General features: G+C 42.6%; 2 protein-coding genes across 8 annotated transcripts in view; one reads left to right on the top strand and one right to left on the bottom strand.

The window, feature by feature from the left end:
- Positions 1 to 1,561: 1,561 nt before the first annotated feature.
- Positions 1,562 to 20,347, bottom strand: part of SERGEF (secretion regulating guanine nucleotide exchange factor) — a 281,087-nt gene continuing 262,301 nt past the window's right edge. For 2 of the 3 annotated variants that reach the window (XR_010606275.1, XR_010606278.1), the window contains 2 exons: positions 4,817 to 4,950; positions 1,562 to 1,929 (listed from right to left, as the gene is read on the bottom strand). The gene's annotated coding sequence lies outside the window, so the exon portion shown is untranslated. Of the gene's footprint in view, positions 1,930 to 4,816; positions 4,951 to 13,820; positions 13,903 to 20,347 lie in introns of all 3 variants that reach the window. The other variant, XR_010606276.1, reaches the window with a different exon arrangement.
- Positions 9,195 to 20,347, top strand: part of KCNC1 (potassium voltage-gated channel subfamily C member 1) — a 127,582-nt gene continuing 116,429 nt past the window's right edge. For 3 of the 5 annotated variants that reach the window (XM_065635836.1, XM_065635834.1, XM_065635835.1), the window contains exon 1: positions 9,197 to 10,195. In XM_065635836.1, coding sequence (XP_065491908.1) covers positions 9,626 to 10,195 — 570 coding nt within the window. In that variant the 5' untranslated portion in view covers positions 9,197 to 9,625. Of the gene's footprint in view, positions 10,196 to 20,347 lie in introns of all 5 variants that reach the window. The other 2 variants (XM_065635830.1, XM_065635831.1) reach the window with 2 other exon arrangements.

Genomic DNA, 20,347 nt, shown 5'->3' with positions numbered 1-20,347 from the left:
AAATCTCCTGGGCCTTCAAACAGGTGTGGTGGAAAATGCAAACTTTTGTGCATAGACATAATTTTTTTTTCTTTCAAAGGACATCCCTAACTATAAGAGACATTCTGCAGATCCTACTCAGTCTTAGCTTGGGAGGGCAGAAATAGTCAATAAGACAAGCAGTATAACACAACATGAAAACAAAGCTGAAAAATAATCTATTAGCAATCCAAATGCAATCATCTGGCTTTTGTCCCAACCAGAATTACATGCATTAATATTTGTAGATATATAGGTAAAAACACAAGCAAAAACATGCCCTAAGGACTGTATAACCTAAGAGTCAGGAAAACTGTCAGCAATTTCACTGACTTCCTACATCACCTTTTCTGTGGTGCACTGTTCTTTGGAGCATACATCTCTCTGCTTGGATTATGCAGTGGTCAAACTGGGCTATAGAAGTGCAACGCCACTGCGTGAAGACCTTTTCATATCCTGAGGGGTCCTTAAGGAGTTTGGTGTGATAAAGCAAATAAGAAGCTAAAATACTTCTAAATCTATAACAGAGAATGCTATCTTTTTCTCCACTTTTTAACAGGCAGGATGCCCATAAGCTAGAGAATCATTTTTAAAGAACCGGTAGAAATGTATTTTATTTCTGATTACAGGCTGAAAAAGTCCATAGAAAGAAGGCCTTTGTTGTGGATTTGAGAAGTGGGCAGCCCTTTTCTCTCATCCCTTCATAGGAAAGCCAATAAAAATGCTATTGTAGGCTCTCTTATAGGATAGGAATGCATCCTAGAAGCACAGAAAGGTCCAATTTTGCACGAGAACGGAGCATATCTGAGAGAAGACCCAATTCTGATTTCTTGTTGGCCATCTCTGAATATCTTGTGCCACTTTGATCTTTCTCTGCTTCCTCGTTATTCCCTAAACCTTTCTACTTCTGGAATACCTAGAGGCAAGCAGCACAACTGCAAAACCTGGCAGAATCCACAGATGAATCAGACTGAACCAGTAAACAATGACTAAAAGTGTGGTGTCTTAGGAACAAGCATATCCCCGTGCTTCGTAAGATAAACCATTTAAATATAAACCGCTGCAAGTCTTGTGTGTTAGGAGGAATCCCAGCCGTGATCTGGAGGGCTGATAGAACCCTTTTGCACTGAGATTCCTGCAGAAGTCTTTACTAGCTCCTAGAAACTGGGTGGAGCATCTTTCTGTTCCCTTGAGTACATCCCAGAAAAAGAAGGCTGAGGACAAGATAATAGAGGTGCCATCTTCTCACTATTTGCCCTGATCTAGCTCTCTAACTGGATCTCTGACTGGAATAAAAGGCTGCTGTTAATGCTGAGCCACATGCTCAGGCACAAAGCAGGATCAGGAAATTTGCATTCCCAGCAGCCAGCCCAAGATCTGTGACAGAAGGTGGATTTTGCTTTCCATTCACTCACACTTACATTGTATAAACCTTGCTTATTTGCAGAAGAAACGCAGCAGATTTCGTCCTTACTGCCAGTTATTTAACTAGCATCACTGGAACCATTAAGCTTTATACTACTTCTTATATAGCATACAAAGAATTACTTCAACAGGATTATATGTCATATTTCACGGAACTGGCTGTGTAAATATTTACAAAGCTAGAGAACAGCAAAGACATCTCAGAGTTATCGATTCACGTCAAATATTGAGAAGCTGGTTTAATCGAGGGATTTAAGCAATGCTATCAACCTTTGAGTCAGCATTGTTGAGATTTATTTGCACTTCTCTTACCTTTCAGCACCCAAAGTTTTACAAACCGTTTATAACAATAACGATTTACAGGCCATTTTCCCATCTGCTTGTCTGAGAACATTTCAGTCACTACTGCAAACTCAGAGTGGGCTGGAGAAGAAATAACAGTTGTGGAAAGTGAATCATTCAATAAAAACAAAGTTCTCACTTCAGCTAAAAAAAAAAGAAAAGAGAGAGAGAAGAAATAAATGTTCTAATTGTTTTAATGTATTAGAGAAACAGTCAGCTGATAGGCAAACATACCTGTTGTATAAAATGGAGCATGCTCTATACTCAGAAATTGACCCTAATTTTTTTTTAATGGTTAAATCAAAAAGACATACTGAGGCACCGAGAACTGCATGCCCTGTTCAAGAAAAGACTAGCACCTCCTGTTCTGTATTCTGTATATGGTATATGTGAAATACATATGTCTGTATCTATGTGTTTGTGTCTGTTGCTATGTTCATGCACCTGCAAATTGGCTGAGATTTTAAAAATGTAGTGACAGCATTAGTATAGTTTTGCTTCCAGAAAAAGCTGACTAGGCCAGTCTCAGAAAGTCAAGGACGTTTTAGGACTCTGCAAAACAAATCGTCTAGTAAAATAAAGCCAAATCACTAGCCATTTCTTAAACTCTAGTTATAGTACATGGTAGGAGTTAAATAGTTCAGATCTACATGAGCTTGTTTACCCTTTTAGAAATGTGCATTTAGAGACTTCAAGATGACTGCACTCAGCTCATAGTAACACATATTTAGCAGCTTCCATAAGCATGTTTTTGTTATACATGAATCTTCCAACTGTATAAATTGAATTTTCCTTGTCACCAGCCGCTTGTTTTGCTGGATCACGTCTCAATCAGCATGAAGACAAGAAATAAATCTATACCCTTCCTATAACTATACATTGTAACAAAGTGGCCCATTGCCAAGCTGTAGGCCCAATAATTCCAGTTACTTAAAGTAGATTTTGCTGTGGTTTAGCCCTGTGATTTCTTGAGCAAAAATTATTTCTCTTTTAGGGAATGCTTCATTGAAGAGAAGTCCTGACACTTTTTCTAGCGCCTTAACTAAAGCATGTCTAGAAACTCACACTGTTTCAGGTCAATATACGTGCTCCCAGAGAAGCGCGGTACCGATCCAGACCAGCCACGTGCTGGATTCAAGCAGGTGCTGGGTGTAACTCAAGCAACTCAAGAGCTGTTTGCAGCCCTTACGGTCCCTGTTGCCAGGAAGGAGCTGTTTTCTCTTTCTCTGCAGGAAAGACAGTTTGGAAACCTCCCTAGTCCTTTAGAGAGCAGCAGAACACGGCTTCCAACACCTCACCTCACTCGTGCACACCAGCCATCCCAGTTGTCATATTCACTCAGTTCCTCTCCCATAAATTTTCAGTGAAACCAAACAGATTCAGGCAGGAGTTTCTCTTAGTTAATGGAGTGAACAAAGACCCATGATGATCTCTGACATACTCCAGTATTACCTCATTTTTTTTTCCAGAGAAACCTCCGTTTATCTCACAGTTTGACATACATCCGTGCAACACTGATGTTTCTACACTAGCACTCTTTCTGAAGGATCCAGAAGGGATTTGCAAAACAAAAAGAACTGTCACTCACAATCAAATGCAGCCCAGTGTGAATGGGTGAAGAACAAAACGCAACCCAGCAGGCAGAGTGTAGTAGATGTTTCTCAGCTCACAGCGAAGTCACGCAATAGTTGAAGAACATGGTTGAAAATGAAGTACGTATTCAAGCAAAATGTAGGTAATTAAGAAAAAAAAAATCTAGCTAGATAAAAGTAAAGGAACTGGCATTCAATCATAATTTCTGCTGCTCTGGCTACTTTCATTAAGAGCAGCATGACTTCTTTGAATCAGGCTTTGGGCTACACAGCTCTTCAGACAGGCAGCACCTCTATGACTCCCTCAGTCAACATCAAGCACCAAACAACTATTTCCTCCTCCGTTCTCATTTTTTCCATGCAAGGCTTTCGTCCAACTGTTGACAGTTCAAAGGGGTAAATCTAACCTTTCAGAAAAGTAATATCATCTATGCAATTACAGCTTGCTTTGTTTTTAAATGAGTTTCAAGGACAAAGCGAGTACATTGCATGCTGAAATGCACCACCGCTTTCCATTTGAAGACCTCAGACCAAATGATTTACAAGGATCAATATTAACAGATAGAGCAATTCACAGCATGACGTAATCTAAAGCTGACAGAGAACTGCATTGAAATACTTTTGAGTTGTCAGGAATTTAATACATGAGAACACAGACTGAATTATAGCATTCAAGCATTGCAAAACTGATGTTCCGGCCCTGGCTGCCTTTTGTTTTGAGATTATAACTCTTACAGATAAATCTCTCTCTCAGCTTCCTCCAGCTGTAAAACATTTTGAATGTGCTCTCCAGTTGTATTCATAGTTACACACAAAGTCGCAGGTTCTCTGAACATCTCTTTTCCCTTTCTATATTGTTGCATTTGTTAGAATTGGTCAACAAGTTTTTCATAATAACAGTTTTCTTTGACTATAAACTGTCTGATGAACTCAGACTAGGTAGGTTAACAGTCAGGAGAAAGTGCTTTGTTAGCTGTCACTATTGTTGGTATCCTCACTAGGAACCTCAATGAGTGAAGAGGCTGAGGAGGTGTGCAGAATGAGATACTCTTGTTATACTAGTGAAGCACCAAAGCACACAGCAAAGCTTCCCTATGTGCTTTCTGTGCCTTCACAACACTGTGGTTTTGATCTGTGAACCCAGCACCTTCCATAAGTGGTCAAATGTCTTCATACAAAAATAAAAAATGGGGGAAAAAAAGTTAAAATTTCAATCCAAAGTTATGAGTTACTAAGTTGGGAATATTAGAGGATATGTGCTCAGTCATGCCTCACACTGAGAAGAAAGCTCCTTTGGAGTCAGATTAGAAATCACCACAGTTCTCAGCTAAAGCACTAAGTAGAGAGCAGGGGGATTAACAAATGCACAGCATGTGAACACACAAGCTAATTTTTTCTTTGTAGACAAAATTTAGACTTCTGTCTAAAAAACAACCTACCTTTCATTGTATATTATTATCCTGGGGATGCTGAAACATGGGGCAGCAAAGGCGATCCCGGGACACCAGATACTGAGGTGAAAGAAGGACTTACTATCCCCGTGTCATCAGAACACAGGAGAAGGTGCGGTGACCTAACACAAGTGAAAAGATCAGTAAGAGGAGTCACTCTCTTTTTCTGTTACACAGTTGTTTAAAAACTGAAATAGATCTATGGCTTGAAGTTATTCTTCCACCGTCACCATTACAAATGTCGATTTAGAACAGCTAAGGTATAAAGCAGATCCAAATACTTTAACAGGATTCCTTAAAGCACATATGTACTATCCTGGGTAGTGGTTGTATAAGTCTGGCCTCTCAGAAAGCTCCCAAAAGGGAGGCCTTTAGAAAGGCCTTTCTAAACTCTACAGCTTATTTTCCCCACTTGTGCCAGGTTTTGGTCAGCCCCAGCTCAAGGTAGATGACCATCAAAACCCCTCACCAGTTGTGAGAATCAGCCCAGGAAACAATACGTAATTCCAAGGCTAATGTCTTTTGATGCATTTTGAGAATTTCTGATAACATTACCTGCTGCTGCTGTATCAGAATCCTTTTTCAAAGAGATCGTGAACTATTTGGACAACCTACCAACTCCACGCCTCCCACAGAAGTCTCCCAATACTATTAAAGTTTAGTTCTCTTTAGGAAGTAAAACTTAGTAAGGCTAATTACTAAGCTAATTGCCTAAAATGACAAAATATATCACAGAAAAACTAGATAGTTCCTGGACGTACACATCCACCATCATATTAAGTCCTCCTTGCCTAACCTCTCTTTTCAGTGTAGAGAAGACACCCAGCAGGGCATTACAGAGAGGACTGCTCTCAGTCCATTGACAAGGGACCTAAATTTTCACTGGTTCATTAATTTCATTCATTCTTCAACTCCACTGAAGTCAATGGCATTATATAAGTGACCAAATGCATGATCCTGCTTCTGCAAATTACTGTGTTGTCTCTAAGGCAAATCTAAAGGCACAGAGGAGACACACAGCTATTTTGAAACCTACAAGACTGAATGTGGGTGTGTCTAACTGTGGTAAATTCATTCATATGTTCACCTCATGTACACATGGGATTATAGGATCTCATTACGGCCTTGGGAATCTTTGCAGAGTGAGGGGAGATCCTTCAGCATCCCAGCACCTGGAGATAGAGACTTCTAGTTTGAGCTATCAAGTCTGCATAAGCAGTTACTCTGCAGCCAAAAAGAATCTTAAAGTTGTCAAATATAAACCAAAATAAAAAATAGTTATAATATTGTTATTTTCAGTGGGATTATGGGGGCAGAAATGCTACTATACAGTTTGGGATTAACCAAACCTCTATGGAAAATTTTTGTCCACAAATTAGATATTTGAAAATGACTTGGGTTTTTTTGTCTGTCAAAGCCCGAACATTTCCAATTATAGAAAATTGGTTTTTAAATTAAACCAGAATTTTATATCACTATATGGCAGGCTTAAAGCAAAACTTTGGTGATACAGAGCGCCTGCTAGGCTGACTTAAAATGTTCATTTTGTGTAAATTAGCAAATACTTATCTGGTGGTATCAACTATCACTAATTAAACAAATACAAATCATGCTATAATCTACAGTGTAAAGTGAAATACTTCGGTATTAATATGCGGTTATTTTGTGCCACAATCCTTGTTTAACAAAGATGTTGTTTTTTAATAATTTGCCTCACAAGCTTCAATACAAGCTTCAAATGCAATGTTATCTTTCATTTTCCACATCAAAATAATGTATAAACTTCATTTTCCAATTTATATTTCTAAGTTTGCCATTTCAGCAGCCACCTCACTGCAGATTTCACAGCTTCCCCCTGCCCATCAATCTGTGATTTGGGGCCCTCTCACACATCTTTTGAAATATCCAACTCTTCTTTCCATGTCTACCAATGCTCATTTATCAATTACAGCCTTACTATCTTCAAAGAAACCGCACAGGTCACTTAAGTGTGTCCTCCCCACTTGAGTCCATAAAAACCACCTTTAAACAAACTTTCCATTTTTTTTAATGTATACTTTCAGATGACTTCTAAAGTCCTGTACCACCCTCCTGCAGATACCCAGACAAGAAGGGAAACTGCAGCAGCAGAAGCTGCAAGATATTCCTTTCATCCCCACAGTCAGCTTAGATCTCAACCCTGAAACTCCTAAAGAGGAATCACTGATGTGGGGTAAGGTAACATGGAAGGCAGGAGCTAACGAGCTGGGAAAGAGCCTCTACAGTTGTGGATGTGACCAGAAGTAGCCTGGGATTCACAGATCCTTAAACCTTGTTCCTGGGTCACCTATTTTCCTCAGCCTTTGTAACTCTCAGAATCTACCTTACGGTGCTTTCCCATTGATCCCCTGATCTATTATTATCAAAATTAGTGACTGTGATTAAAAAATAACTGTTACCTGTATTATTTCTGTCAATGAGTCATCATCCTCTTTCTTAATGCCAGGCTTGGGTTCACAGACCTGCCCCCGTCTCCCTCTGTGTCCTCTGTCTGGCAGTTCTCAAGGATTTTAAATAGTATGTGATGCTCAGATTTCTCCCTCTGTCATCAACATTTCTCTCTCTGGTCAATCCCAATGCTCAAGTGACTATCTGGCATCTCTTCCGGGAGATTTTGTTACCAGTTTACACCAGCTGAAATACAAGCTTGCCTTGATTTAGCCTCACTTTCCCTTTTCTCTTTCACTGCCTGTAGCAGTAACATAATCCCCATTTCCAATCTTCCCTCCCTTTTCCCACAAGTGACGCACAAACAGCACCCAGCTCCTGGGCCTTCCTTCTACCCCACCAGCTTCAAGACCAATTTGTTACCATTTTCACAGACCAATCTGCTGTTTAGGCCTCTTTGGTATGTTCTACTGCAACTACCATCCTACCACTTCTCTGCATCCCGAACGCGTAATGCTCCTTTGCAACCCAAGGAAGCTGTGGACGGCCGAACACCTCCCCTCTCACAAACCTGACCACACCACTCACTCCTCAGCAGCCCTCCGCTTGTCCTTCACCTCCTGTTCCCACACCTCTGAATCTGTCCTCCTTTAAAGCTTAGCCTAACTGCACTTCTCCAGTCTATCCTCTTCTGTTGAGCACCGTGTTGTCCCGACCCCAAGTGTCTGCACTCCAACAGCATTCCTCAACCACACACACTTCAGTCGTAGTTTCTCCATCTCATCCACTCATCGTGACACAACCTCCCATGATTCATCCACAACGGCTCAGCTTTCCAGGCTCTCTCGTAAGCCCACTCCTCCTGGGGTATTGGCAGTAAGTAAAACAGAATACAGAACGTGTCTACATACCCCTGCTACTTCCCTTCCACACAACCATCTCCCTGCTGCTCTGCAGGCTCCTCACAGGGTGGGAACCGCTCTTTTTGTAGATCTGAAACTTCCCTTGGCATTCTTTGTAAATTAATAAGAATAAAAACAGAATAAACAACACGAACCCAAATTACAGCCTCCTACCAACATAGGCTTTAGGGGAGAAACAAGCAAACAGCAGAAGAATAGAAGAAAATATGAAGAAATAGAGCAGGTATGCGGGACCATGTAAAGGTGCGTTGCAGTAGGAAATCCAACCCCTGCACATCCCTGCGCATAATATGAGAAATTTATGCCTGGGGAGATCTTGGCTTTTGCGTCTTTGCCCTTCAGTGAGTCAACGTCCACGAAAGACGAGAACCGCTGTGACCTATGTCAATAGTGCTGGAGAGGGTCACTCCGAGCCGAGTGCGGGGCAGCACCAGAAAACCCAACGCTTCCCCAAGGGGATCCCCAGTGCGACTATCGGGCCGCTGAGCGAAAGTGGCCGGTTACTCGGGACGTGAGAGGAGGGTGAGGGCAATCTTCCTCCCTCCAGGGGTACCGGAGCAGAGAGCCCTATCCTGGCACCGGTACATAACTACGACGTGGCGGCCGAGGAAACGAGGGGTCGGGGCGGCGGCAGGAGCCGGGGACGGCGCCCCCGAGGCGCGGCCGGCGCTAGGACCCGGCGAGCGGCGGCGGGGCGGGCGCAGCGCGCCTGCGCGGCGCGGTCCGGTGAGCAGCGGGCTGCACCGAGCCGCCCGGCAGCGGCGGCGGCAGCGGGAGGAGCAGCGGCAGCGCCGCGGTCCCCGCCGCCCGCACCGGCAGCGCGCTCGACCCGGCCCGGCCGCAGGGGCGGAGGCGGCGCGGCGGCGGGCGCTGCGCGGCGCTGTCCCTTCAGCACCGCCGGGAGAGCGCGGGCACAGCCCCGCCGGACCCCGCGGGGGCTGCAGCCGGCACCGGCGCCCACCTCCGCCTACAGCCCGGCGCCCCGCAGCGCCCGGAGCACCTGTGGGCAGCGCTGGTGCTGCGATTTCCTCCCCCCCCCTTTTTTTTTTTCCTCCTTTTTTAAAATTTTTTTTTTTTTTGTGCTTTTGGCCACGTCCAACCAGGGAAGGGCCCTCCCCCTCCGGCACGTCCCTGCGCCCCGGCACCGCAGCGCCCGCGCTCCCGGAGCATGGCCCCCCCTGCCCCTGCCCCTCCGCCGCGGCTGCAGCTTCCACTGCCTCCGAGTGTCTGACTTCAGACGAAGGCGCTGCAGCGCCGGGAGCCAGCGGCACCGCTTCCCCGCCGAGCGGCCCCCGGGGAGCAGAGCTGGCCGGGGCCCTTCGCCCCCACGGGCCTGGATCGGGGCTCGGGTTAGGCACCCACTGCCGCCGAGCAGCCGTCCCCTTACGGGCTCGCTGCCTGCCGTGCTTGCCTGGATGAGTCTGCGACATGCCTAATAAGAGACGAGATGGGCCAGGGCGACGAGAGCGACCGCATTGTGATCAACGTGGGAGGGACTAGGCACCAGACTTACCGCAGCACCCTACGCACCCTGCCCGGCACTCGGCTGGCCTGGATCGCCGAACCCGACGCCCACAGCCACTTCGACTATGACCCCCGTACGGATGAGTTTTTCTTTGACCGGCACCCGGGCGTCTTTGCCCACATCCTGAATTACTACCGCACTGGCAAGCTGCACTGCCCCGCGGACGTGTGCGGGCCCCTGTATGAGGAGGAGCTGGCCTTCTGGGGCATTGATGAGACCGATGTGGAGCCCTGCTGTTGGATGACCTACCGGCAGCACCGCGACGCCGAAGAGGCTCTGGACAGCTTTGGTGGGGCTCCCCTGGATAGCAGTGCCGAGGATGGAGACATAGATGGCACTGGAGACTCTGGTGATGGTGAAGAGGAGCTGGAGATGACAAAACGCCTAGCACTTAGTGACTCCCCAGATGGCAGGTCTGGGGGCTTCTGGAGACGGTGGCAGCCCCGCATCTGGGCACTCTTTGAGGATCCCTACTCCTCCAGATATGCACGGGTAAGCCATGCAATCAGCACTCTCATCAAAACATTTGAACCTCCCTTCAGTCCCGCTTCCTCCCAGCATCAGCAGGGTAATCTCCACTGTCACAGCAGAGCAGCCATCCATGTGTGTGGCCATACAAAAATCATGCACAAGGCTATAGGGACATAACCCACGCTCTCAAGCAGGCCCCATGAATGGTGCACAAGTGGACACCCAAGGCATGAGCTCAGGTACTCAATATGTGGGCTCCCAGAAACCCTTATTTCCCAACAGGGTCCTAAAAACCCACAGCCTGGGGCAGGGTCTCATTCACAGGCCAGGGAGATCTCCATTATACCAAGGTAATTTCCTTACATGCACAGATTTTTTACAGTTGGTCATCCTCCAATAAAGAGAGACACCTTGTCCAGCCTTCTTATGAGCTAACAGCTCTCCCCCCTTTCGGAGGTGGAGAAAGGATCATGGGAGCAGACAGCCCCTGGGAGACCAAGGGGTTTGGAGAGTTTCTCAGCCTGGACTAGAAAGAGAGTCTGTTCCTTTCTCTTTTCTCATATGTACCATGTTAAAGATCATACTTCTCTGAGAATGGGTAGTTCACCTCCTCACTTACCTCCTCACTTTGTCTTTTCCCTTGTGGGAAATGCAAAGTATTAATCAGAAGAGAGGGCTCATTCACGTAGAAGGGACGCTGTGTTTGACAGGTTTCTTGCCTGGCTACTGAAGGACAACTCCTCCCCTCCTGGTGTCTGCGCTTGTTTTGGAAAGGGAACACACACTGGTGCAGTTCACAGCATAGCTGTGGATAAAGATGGTCTTAAGCAGTCACACAACTCCTCTAAGCAGGTACCTTTCATGCTATTACATATGAGGATAAATACATTAATTAGGGCCTGATTCTGCTCCTGAAGTCAAAAATAAAGAAAATATTTATTCAGAAGCAGCAGCAGGATTAGCCCCCAAGGTACCCATAATGATAAGAAGGAAAACGGATGACGAATAGTGCCTTTGCAAAGAAATTTGTCTGGATAGGTTCTACTCCTCTCTTAAGTGTACCTTTGTTACAGCATAATTCCTGCCAGCCCTCAGCAGGGACGAGTGGTGCTTTGGTGTGGGAGGATGACCGGTGTTCCTGAGGTGGATCAAAGAAGGGAGATCAGATTAGGGTGCAAATCAGACGGATGAAGGAAAGAGAAGTGGAAATGCAGGGAGCAGGGACAGGGGAGCTGGTTGTGTATGAATGGGTGGTGGAACAGCAGCTGCTGGAGGCTTTTGGTCTGAGCAGAGATCTCCAGCCAGGAGCCTCCAGGTCTGCAGCCTGAATGAATGGAGAAAGCTGGAGCGCAGCCTGGAGTTATATCTTGGTGCATTTCTAAAGATTCTTGTTTGCATACCCTTTGGAGATTTCCTCTCTGAACAAAGAAGTTAATATTTTAAATGAATTCCTTTAAACAGCATGGAGGATAAAGGAATAATAAAATATTTACCACAAGATGAAAGGATGATGCTGTTGAATTGCAGCTTTCAAATCCCTGATTTCTGCCAAGGGAACATGGAAACGAAGAGGGAAGGCTGGAGGGTATCCTTCAAAAGGCTTAGTTAGCTTCCTTTAATCAAGCCGAGTGTTAGCAGGCGTTGATTTGAATAGCAGATCTCTCTGGTGCCCAGGAATCTCTTGGTAAAACACGTGTTAAGTAGAGACAGTGTGCTTGTCCAAGATTTTGTGGAATGGTCCAAAAGCCAAATGGATAATGCTGTCCCAATGAAAAGGATGCAAACAGAGACTAAACAACCCTTTTTCTTAGAGGCATTATGATATTTTAGGTCAGAGGACAAAATCTATAACCAATATTAAGAGTCTTTGTGATGTACAAGCTGGAATTCTAGGAGGATATAAATTCCATTTTCTAATTCTCCGCAGGTATTTTCATTTAGGAACAGGCATTTTATAAAGTGATTTGGGTTTGGTGGTGGGCTCTTTTTGTTGTGTTTTTGGTTGATGTTGTTTGTTTGTTTGTTTTTTCCAGTGGATGTTATACTGTTTATTCACAATTACATGTGTAGAATTCAACCCCTGATTTACCTCTAGCTTTTTCTTTCCTTAAAGGATTGTTATACTAGAGAAGTATGAATTCTAGGCAAAGTTAAAGTGTATACTGAATATTTCATGGGTTAAATATGATTCTTTAACTTGTATCTATGGAGACATAGGCCATATGGATTAATATTTTGCAAGAAGGAAGATGGCTTTCATCATCAACACATGCACACACTGTCCATTAAGAAGACATTATAAGACACTTAACATTTTCTAATAAAAGCCATATGTTATGGTTATGGATGTAAAAAGAGATAGGAGTTTGATTTATGCTCCTGTAACCTAACACAGACATTGTCAAAAGACCTCAAACTCACAATAACTAATTTACAATAAAATAATTGATAGCATCATTAACAAGTGAATGGTATATTAAAGCAATCGTGAGTACAATCAGGCAATAAATCCACTGTTACCTCACTTTGAATTGCCTATGCTACTTTCAATTACAAACTGTATTTCAGTCATGCAAAAATTTAAATTTGCATTGCCATTTTGTCAAAAAAATAAATCACAAAAATTTGTTATCCTAAGTGGGTCTGAGACTTGTACTAATGGCGATTATTATATGCAGGTTTGGTGTTTACATATGGCACCAAAATGTATGTCAAAATAACATCTTAATATAAGCATCCGTTTACATAACCATTATACTGTTACACATGGGCAAGTAAAAGGAATACAGTATATGAATATTAAGATTAAATCAAAACCTGCATATCTGAATAAAGCAAGATTTTTCTGGACTGTCTCTGGTACACACTAATTCAGTGAATGTTTAGGAACCATCTCTAGAAAGCTCAGCATTTATCCAAATCTAGCCATTCTTGGAGCATTTTGATGTACACTGCTTACAAAGACAAGTACATTTGACTGTTTTGCTTCACCGGCACCTAGCTGATACTGAATTACATCTGATCTCATTGTAGACAGCCAGGGGAGACTGGAAGAGCATTTGTGTATGTCAGGCAAAATCAGCTAACTCTGCAAATTTTGTCTATTTCTAAACTTTGATAAACCATAAGCTCCCAGTTAATAAGTCTTTAGGTGCAACATAGTCAACACTTCCTTGTTAAACCAACAGTGGCTGAGTTTAAATACTGGTTTTCTAAACACTAATTTCTTAAATAAGGTAGTTCTTTCTATGTCTGGTGATGGTGTTCCTGCACTAGCGAAGCTCCCACTGACTTCCTGGGGAGTTTGACCTGCAGGTATCTGACACCTTTGCCCCCTTCCTTCTCCTCCTCCCCAGCAGGATAAGGTTGTGTTTGTGTTAATTCGCAGTCGTTAGGTTAGTCAGTGTTTGGGAACCAGGAGCTCTCAGCTGAGATTCTGCGGTAATGCTCACATTCAAATCAGACAGTTAAGCTTCATTAGTAAACCCTCAGGAAAGACTTTGTAGTCCTTCCAAATAAACATTTTTACTGTTTTTAAATAAAAGCTGCTTGGGGTCCTATGGAAAGTCCTCAACAGCTTGACTTGCCATCCTGGCATATGCTCTGCTCTGGAAGAAGAAAGGCTGATGGCAGAACCCTCACTCACCCATTCCTCATGTTCTCCCTTCACATCCTGCAGAGGAGCTGCTTTCCTCAGTGGGTGACTTTTGAAGGACAAGTTTCTGACACTGAGAAGGAGACAGGAAAAAGGGTAGTAGGGAAGACATGAGAAGAAGGTATTCCCCAGGGATTTCTTCCAGTTTTCTTCTGTACATTCAAGAGCATCTCAACCTTGCTGTGTTCATTTAAACCGATTTTTCTCTATATAAACTAGATCCCATAGGTACAAGAAGGCTTATAGGATCCTAGCTCCTGACTAACCTTGCTGTCTGGAGGCTTAGAGGCTGGGGTGATTTCTGCTCACCCTTTACCCTGCTCCGGTCCAGCTACGCTTAGGGAGCGGGGAAAGTATCAGGAAGCGGGAATAGATACTCATAACCCTTCACAAGGGGAGCTTATTCTGCTGCCATCTGAGACAGGACACACTTCGCACAGAAGTGCTCCATGGACAGTGCTCTGGGGGTCCCACGGAGCTGGAGCAGAGAGGGAGAGGAAGGAGCAGAGAGGGAGAGGAAGGAGCAGAACCACCCCACGTGCTTTCCTCTCTCCCTGGGGAGGGATTCATCCAAGGGGTGCTGGCGGAGCTGCTCCCCCACCTTGGGCCTTCCTGCAAGGTCTTCCCTGCAGAGGCATGTCTAATGCTGCTCTGAAGCTGCCTGCAGTCATTCTCACCATATACTTTGACAATTAACGAGACAGCCTAATTTTAACTGCACGCTGCATTACAGCTCTGGAAAAATGAGAATCTTTCCACATTACGTGAAGTTTCCCCTGCACTCGTAGTATAATGGAATTACAGATAGACATCTATTAACTACCATTCTGTCATTCATTATTAATATAGTTCCTAAAAATCTCATTTTATTCCTATTTTCTCTCATCAAGGGACATGTTACTGCAAATCCTTATATAACCCGTTAGTAAGCATAGTGTATTCTTCTCTGCATCCTGTCCAAAGAAGCCTTTGTAATGCCAGCTAGAAAGTGTTCACTGCTCACACCAAGTCCTTATTGAATTAGCCAAGGTGGGAGCAGGCACATTCACAAATAACTCCTGAAAATTGTCCAAATTGTCCCTCTGACTTTGGAAGTAATACATTTTAAAACTACCACCACCCCCCACAAAAAAAAAAAAAAAAAAAAAAAAAAAATTGTAGCAGCCATGCAGAATCAGGACTTCATTGGTCTGAGTTGTTCAGAATCACATAGAAAGATAGGATGTCTGCCCAGAACATCTTACAATCTCTTTGATGTCACAAACTCATAAGGGAATGATAGAAATGATGTTATCCACCTCACAAATCTATGGGTAGCTAGTGCGGACTTAGCAGTTTTAATTCAAGGAAGGTTTTTAAAATCCATTTGCCTATTTCCAATTTTATTCCTATTATTCTAAAACCTAAAAAAAGGACAGCATCTGTTGCCATTTTTTAAATCTTACTTAATTTTAATGTTTCTAGGTTACAAAATTTACTTGACTTAGCCAAGGCTGTGACTGTATGGATCATACAATCATATGCATACACATATATATGCCTTCCTATCACTGCCACCTCCTACGATGCTGAGTGGGATTTCCATATGAGGAAGGACTTCAAAATTAAACAATCTCAAAATACTTCTGAAAATGTAACTGTGGTGCCACTGAAATCAATATGAATTTAGTGACTGGTTTCAGTATCATATTTGGTCCCTTCTCTCTTTAATCTATCCCTATGTGCCTTCAACTATTTTCTTTGCCCTTCTTCTGACATTTGCTATTTTGGTTTTGGTTAGGAAAAAAAAGGCAACAAAATACTGGTATTCTCTGTTGGGTTATCATGAGACAAAGGATAAGAAGATCTGTGGATCAATTATAGTATTTCTATTTTAGAACTGCTCACAAAAATGTGATATATTAGACTACACCTAGAAAAACTGTTTTTCCATCTTGTTTTTCTTTCTGCTGTGCAGTCTAGTATTCAATGGTATTCATCTATCTTATTTGTAAAAATACGTGACTGATCTGTGTATATTTATGGTAGTACTTTAGTAAAATCTATACATATTGCTTTTCTTCTAACATAAGGAGAGATGTCAGCAAATCAGCAACAGAGGGCCCAGCCTTACTGTTATTGAAATTCAGTGCCAAAATTACCACCGACTTCAAGGATAGAAATGAATTTTCCTGCAGTATGGTTCAGGATTACAAATTAATTGCAGTGTACTGCTTTTTTAATAGATCCACTGCACATTTCCATTCCAAAGCACTGAAGCACAATAGATCTCAGTAATTTATTAGGAATAGTCATATTCAAATATATAGTTTCATAATCGTTTAAAGACATGAGCATCTTTAGCATATTGCATCAAAACACAGAGCTCTAATACTGACAAAGCTCTTCATGATCTCACTAGCATTTTTTACTGCAAAGGACTATAGAATACATCCCCATTCAAACCACATGACTTCAATTAATGTTCAGCCAAATCATATCCAAGCGCTCTATTTCATAATAAAAAGGGCAAGCAGGAGTATTCAGATTGAAAAATTGGGCCCTAATTGATAATGAAGTGTGTAATTCTTTCTCATGCAAATGCAGATGGCAAAACTGAGATTCCATTTTGTATAGGCTTGATTTTATGAAATTTCAGGGGATTCTTGGGAGATAAGACAATAGAACAGCTATTTTGAGACCTTTGCAATTGCATTACAATTAGCTTCTCAGTTATTACATGCTGAATTTGATCTGAGGAAAGAACAGTATTAGAAGGCTGAGTTGGCTTTCTCTGCTGAATATTGCATTACATAAATACGTGATTCACTCCAAATGGTACACAGGAGTGTTAGGATCGGATGAAATCAGAGAGATCTATGAATCTATGGAGAACCACCCCCTCCCCCTGGAATATAAACCGAATGCTGTCATTTCTAGAATAATTTTTACATCTCCTGTGCTCAGTAAGGACCCAGATTTTGCTATCTTCACTCCTACTCTCGTAGTGATAACTTACTCCAGGAATATCCCCCTTTCCTTCGGGCTGAGAACAAGGTACTACCCAACACAAGTGAAGGTGAAAGGAGCAGGCCCTAACTGATTTTCATTTATTTCAGATGTGATTTATAAGCTATAATGGGGGTTCTAATAAATCATGCAATAAAAATTATGAATAAATTTCAGTCCGAGGCTTTTTGCAGTGATTGCTTATGATATAAGACCCTTTAATGATAGTAAGTTAAAATTGTATTGTAACGGCCCTTTGTAAATGCAATAAATCTCCGGCTTCAGTGCACTGCAGACAGGCAGCGATGTGTGTGCTGCACACGAGCTCCCAACACAGGCACACGCTGCTGGCACACGCTTACGTAATTATGTTGATACTTCAGGAGCAGCACTGAATCTTAGCACTGCTAGATTTACTTTGAGAAAATGTTCAGTCAAGACCACTGTGGTGCATGAAACAGTTTAAAATATCCTACTGCTTTTTACTTGAAAACCTGGGAAAGAATGTTCCTTTTAGGAAGCAGTAAAATGGATTATTTGGTGTTAAATAGCAAATGCAAAAACTATTCCTACTGAGTCTTATAATTTCCCGGAGACAAATATGAGTTAAAATAGGCATTTTTATCCTCACGACCAAACTGAGTCCATCTTCTTTCCTAAAGCTCCTGGATCATCTACTCAGCATTCACAAAAAAAAAAAAAAAAAGAGAAACGTCCACAGAAATGCACCAACAGAATAATAGCTCCTTGTTTAAACTGCATCAGAATCTCTATTCCTGCCCACTTTTGCCCTCAAAAAACCCCACATTTAATACACTACCCTATTCAAATACAGAAAGATATGCTCAGTTCAGGTTGCTTATTATTTGGCATGCAGGTTTCACTTTGAAAATTCATTCCAATAACCCTGTTCTATTTTTCAGTTTGGATTCTTGCAGTCTTCATTATGCCAGATCAATTGACAGGTATAGATGGTGGAGACTAGTTTTGTGATTTTTCCAGTTGTTAATTAAATGAAAATTTTCAATCAGAAGGCTTCTAATTTGATAACAGACTTGAAAAAAATGAATAGGGAGAAACCTGTAGAAATGCTGAGCACCTCCACCCTCCAGCGGAAGAGAGATCGTGACTTATGGCAGAAAAGGACACGGCAAGGAGTTGTGAGACGGTCAGTAAAATCCCACCTCACCTTCTAGGGCCACTGCCACAGCTACCACTGGTTTTAGTGGGATCCAGCCAGAGACCCATGCAGCCCTATTTCAGACAAATTTTTTCAGGACACGGACAACTGTGTAATTGCCAGAACGCGCAATGCAAAAGGGCTTGCCTGCACAGCAGCCTCTGTTCTCTAAAAACAACACAACATGATGTCAGCTACATTGTGCTATTCCTGATTCTTTTTTTTTTTAGCATGGATCTCCCCAGTGCTTATAGTGTGGAGTTTTGCAAGAAATCTAGTGACATTACGTCTTAGCACTTCTTGGGAATGTGTCCCGCATACTGCGGAACCGATTTTCACTCGGGCTTTTTCAGTAAAGCGCCTGTAAGGAGAAACCAAGAACAACCTAAGCATAGCTCAACCAATACCAGACTGAGTCAATTGCTGGGGGGTGGTGGTGTTCGATTTTCTTTTTTGGGGGCTGTAGCAGATCAGCTTATATCTGAATTTTGCTTAAGCAATATTGAAATTCAGTGTTCAGCTGAGAGGAGTTCAGTGTTTATCCTACCAAGAAGTCCCAAAGGTGCTAGTGATTTTATTAAAAGATCTAATGTAAATTTCAAAACTGTATAGATTACTTGAAATGTCAGTTATGTCTAAGCAGCAGGAAATCAATAGTGCAAAAGTGCATTCACTGTTTTAAAGAAAACATCTTTTGGAGAACCTGTTCCACTAAGAAAAGCAGCTCATTTTTCCTTGTATGTGTCAGTGACAGGGACTAAAGGCAAATAAAAAGTTTGAAGTTCAATAGCAATTCTACAGCATCTTCAAAACCTAAATTTATCTTCACATATGTACTACCATCAGCTACAGCAACTCCTAGAGCCACACAATTTATTGTCCTCAAAGGCTATCTTGGCTAGGACAGCAGGGTAAGTCTTTGTTCTTATTAGGTGATCTTTAATTCAGCACAGTCCACACATGTCCACAGACCTACATGGTGTGAGTTTACTAGAAAGCAAAAAACCAAAACCAAAAACCAACAACAAAACAAAACAAAACAAACCCAAGCAAACAAATCCCACAACTAAAAAAGACCCCAAACCTAAGATTTGGACAGGTAATTGCAAGCAACTGAATTAATGCAGCTTATCAAGCGAGCATTTGCTAGCAGATTATTATTTGTGCACCCTACTTGCTTGCATGTGTTAGTTCTGAAGAATCCTCTCAGGGGTTTCATCCACAGCATACTAGCAACACAAAGGCAGACCATATTCGTATAGCTCAGCAAATGAACATTTACAGTGGCACAAGCACGCAAACAGCACATTATATTAGCTCATTAAGCCACATCATTTGGGTATGCTTCAGCCCTTCTCATTTTCTACAAATTTTACTGTGTTGGGAAACATACAAGACATTTAATCTTAGTACGTCATTTTCAAAACAGAAAAACAACTCTTCTCAGGTTACTTGCTTTGCATTTTTTCAGCTCTCCCTTACTCTGTGTTCTTTGCAGAAACTAGCACAGTAAGGTTATAATCTCTATTGACACCTCTAAATTGCCTTAAAACCAGCAAGTTAACAGTAAGCATCTCTGGGAAGAATTTACACTATACTCAGATGTACTGTTTCCCAGACCAACCTGGAATGAAGCAGATCACCCAAAAGCTCCAATTCTTCAAAAGGTGTGGTATGCATACAAGCTGTGCCAGCCAGTGCAATGGCAGGAGGGGTGGGCACCCACCGTCTCTCCAGCATCATGGAAATCCAGCACTCAGTTCCAAATTTTCGCTTCCAATGCCAGACTCACGAAAGGATGTAGCCATGTGAGTTCAAACTTACAATTCCCAAAACACCAACCCTGCAGGTGTATTTTTTTTAAAGTGCATATTAAAATTTCCCAGTGCCTACAGTATTGTTTCTGCCTGTGCCCAGAACTGCTGTAGTTGGCAACTGCCTTATATCAAAACCTTGTTAATGCCCATAATTTTTCTTCACTAGCAGGCACAGTCCTGAATATAAGCTGTTTTCAAAAACACGCTCCAATGAAAACGGGAGATATTGGTAGCGTGAAATCGTTCACTGGATGCAATAATTCAGTGGGTACGTGTTTTTGCTTCGAATGTGAAATTTCAGGTTTAATATCTTCCTCCAGCCACAGGATTTCAAATTTTCATCTGTCTATGCTCAAGAGACTTTCCAACTTCAGACAGCTGCATAATCCAGGCAGTTAATGAAGTTGATCCAGTCTGCATGGCATGAGGAATTCACAAACCAATACACTGGGTATGTGGCAAAGCAGCATTTCCCAGTAATGTGGAACAAAGAAGCTGTTCCAGTATGGTACTTCTCGGGTATTGAATTCAGC

The sequence above is a fragment of the Caloenas nicobarica genome, chromosome 5, assembly GCF_036013445.1.
Source record: "Caloenas nicobarica isolate bCalNic1 chromosome 5, bCalNic1.hap1, whole genome shotgun sequence".
In the NCBI taxonomy this organism is placed as follows: Eukaryota; Metazoa; Chordata; class Aves; order Columbiformes; family Columbidae; genus Caloenas; species Caloenas nicobarica.
The sequence above is the reverse complement of the archived record's forward strand: the minus strand, read 5'-3'. Positions and strand labels throughout refer to the sequence as shown.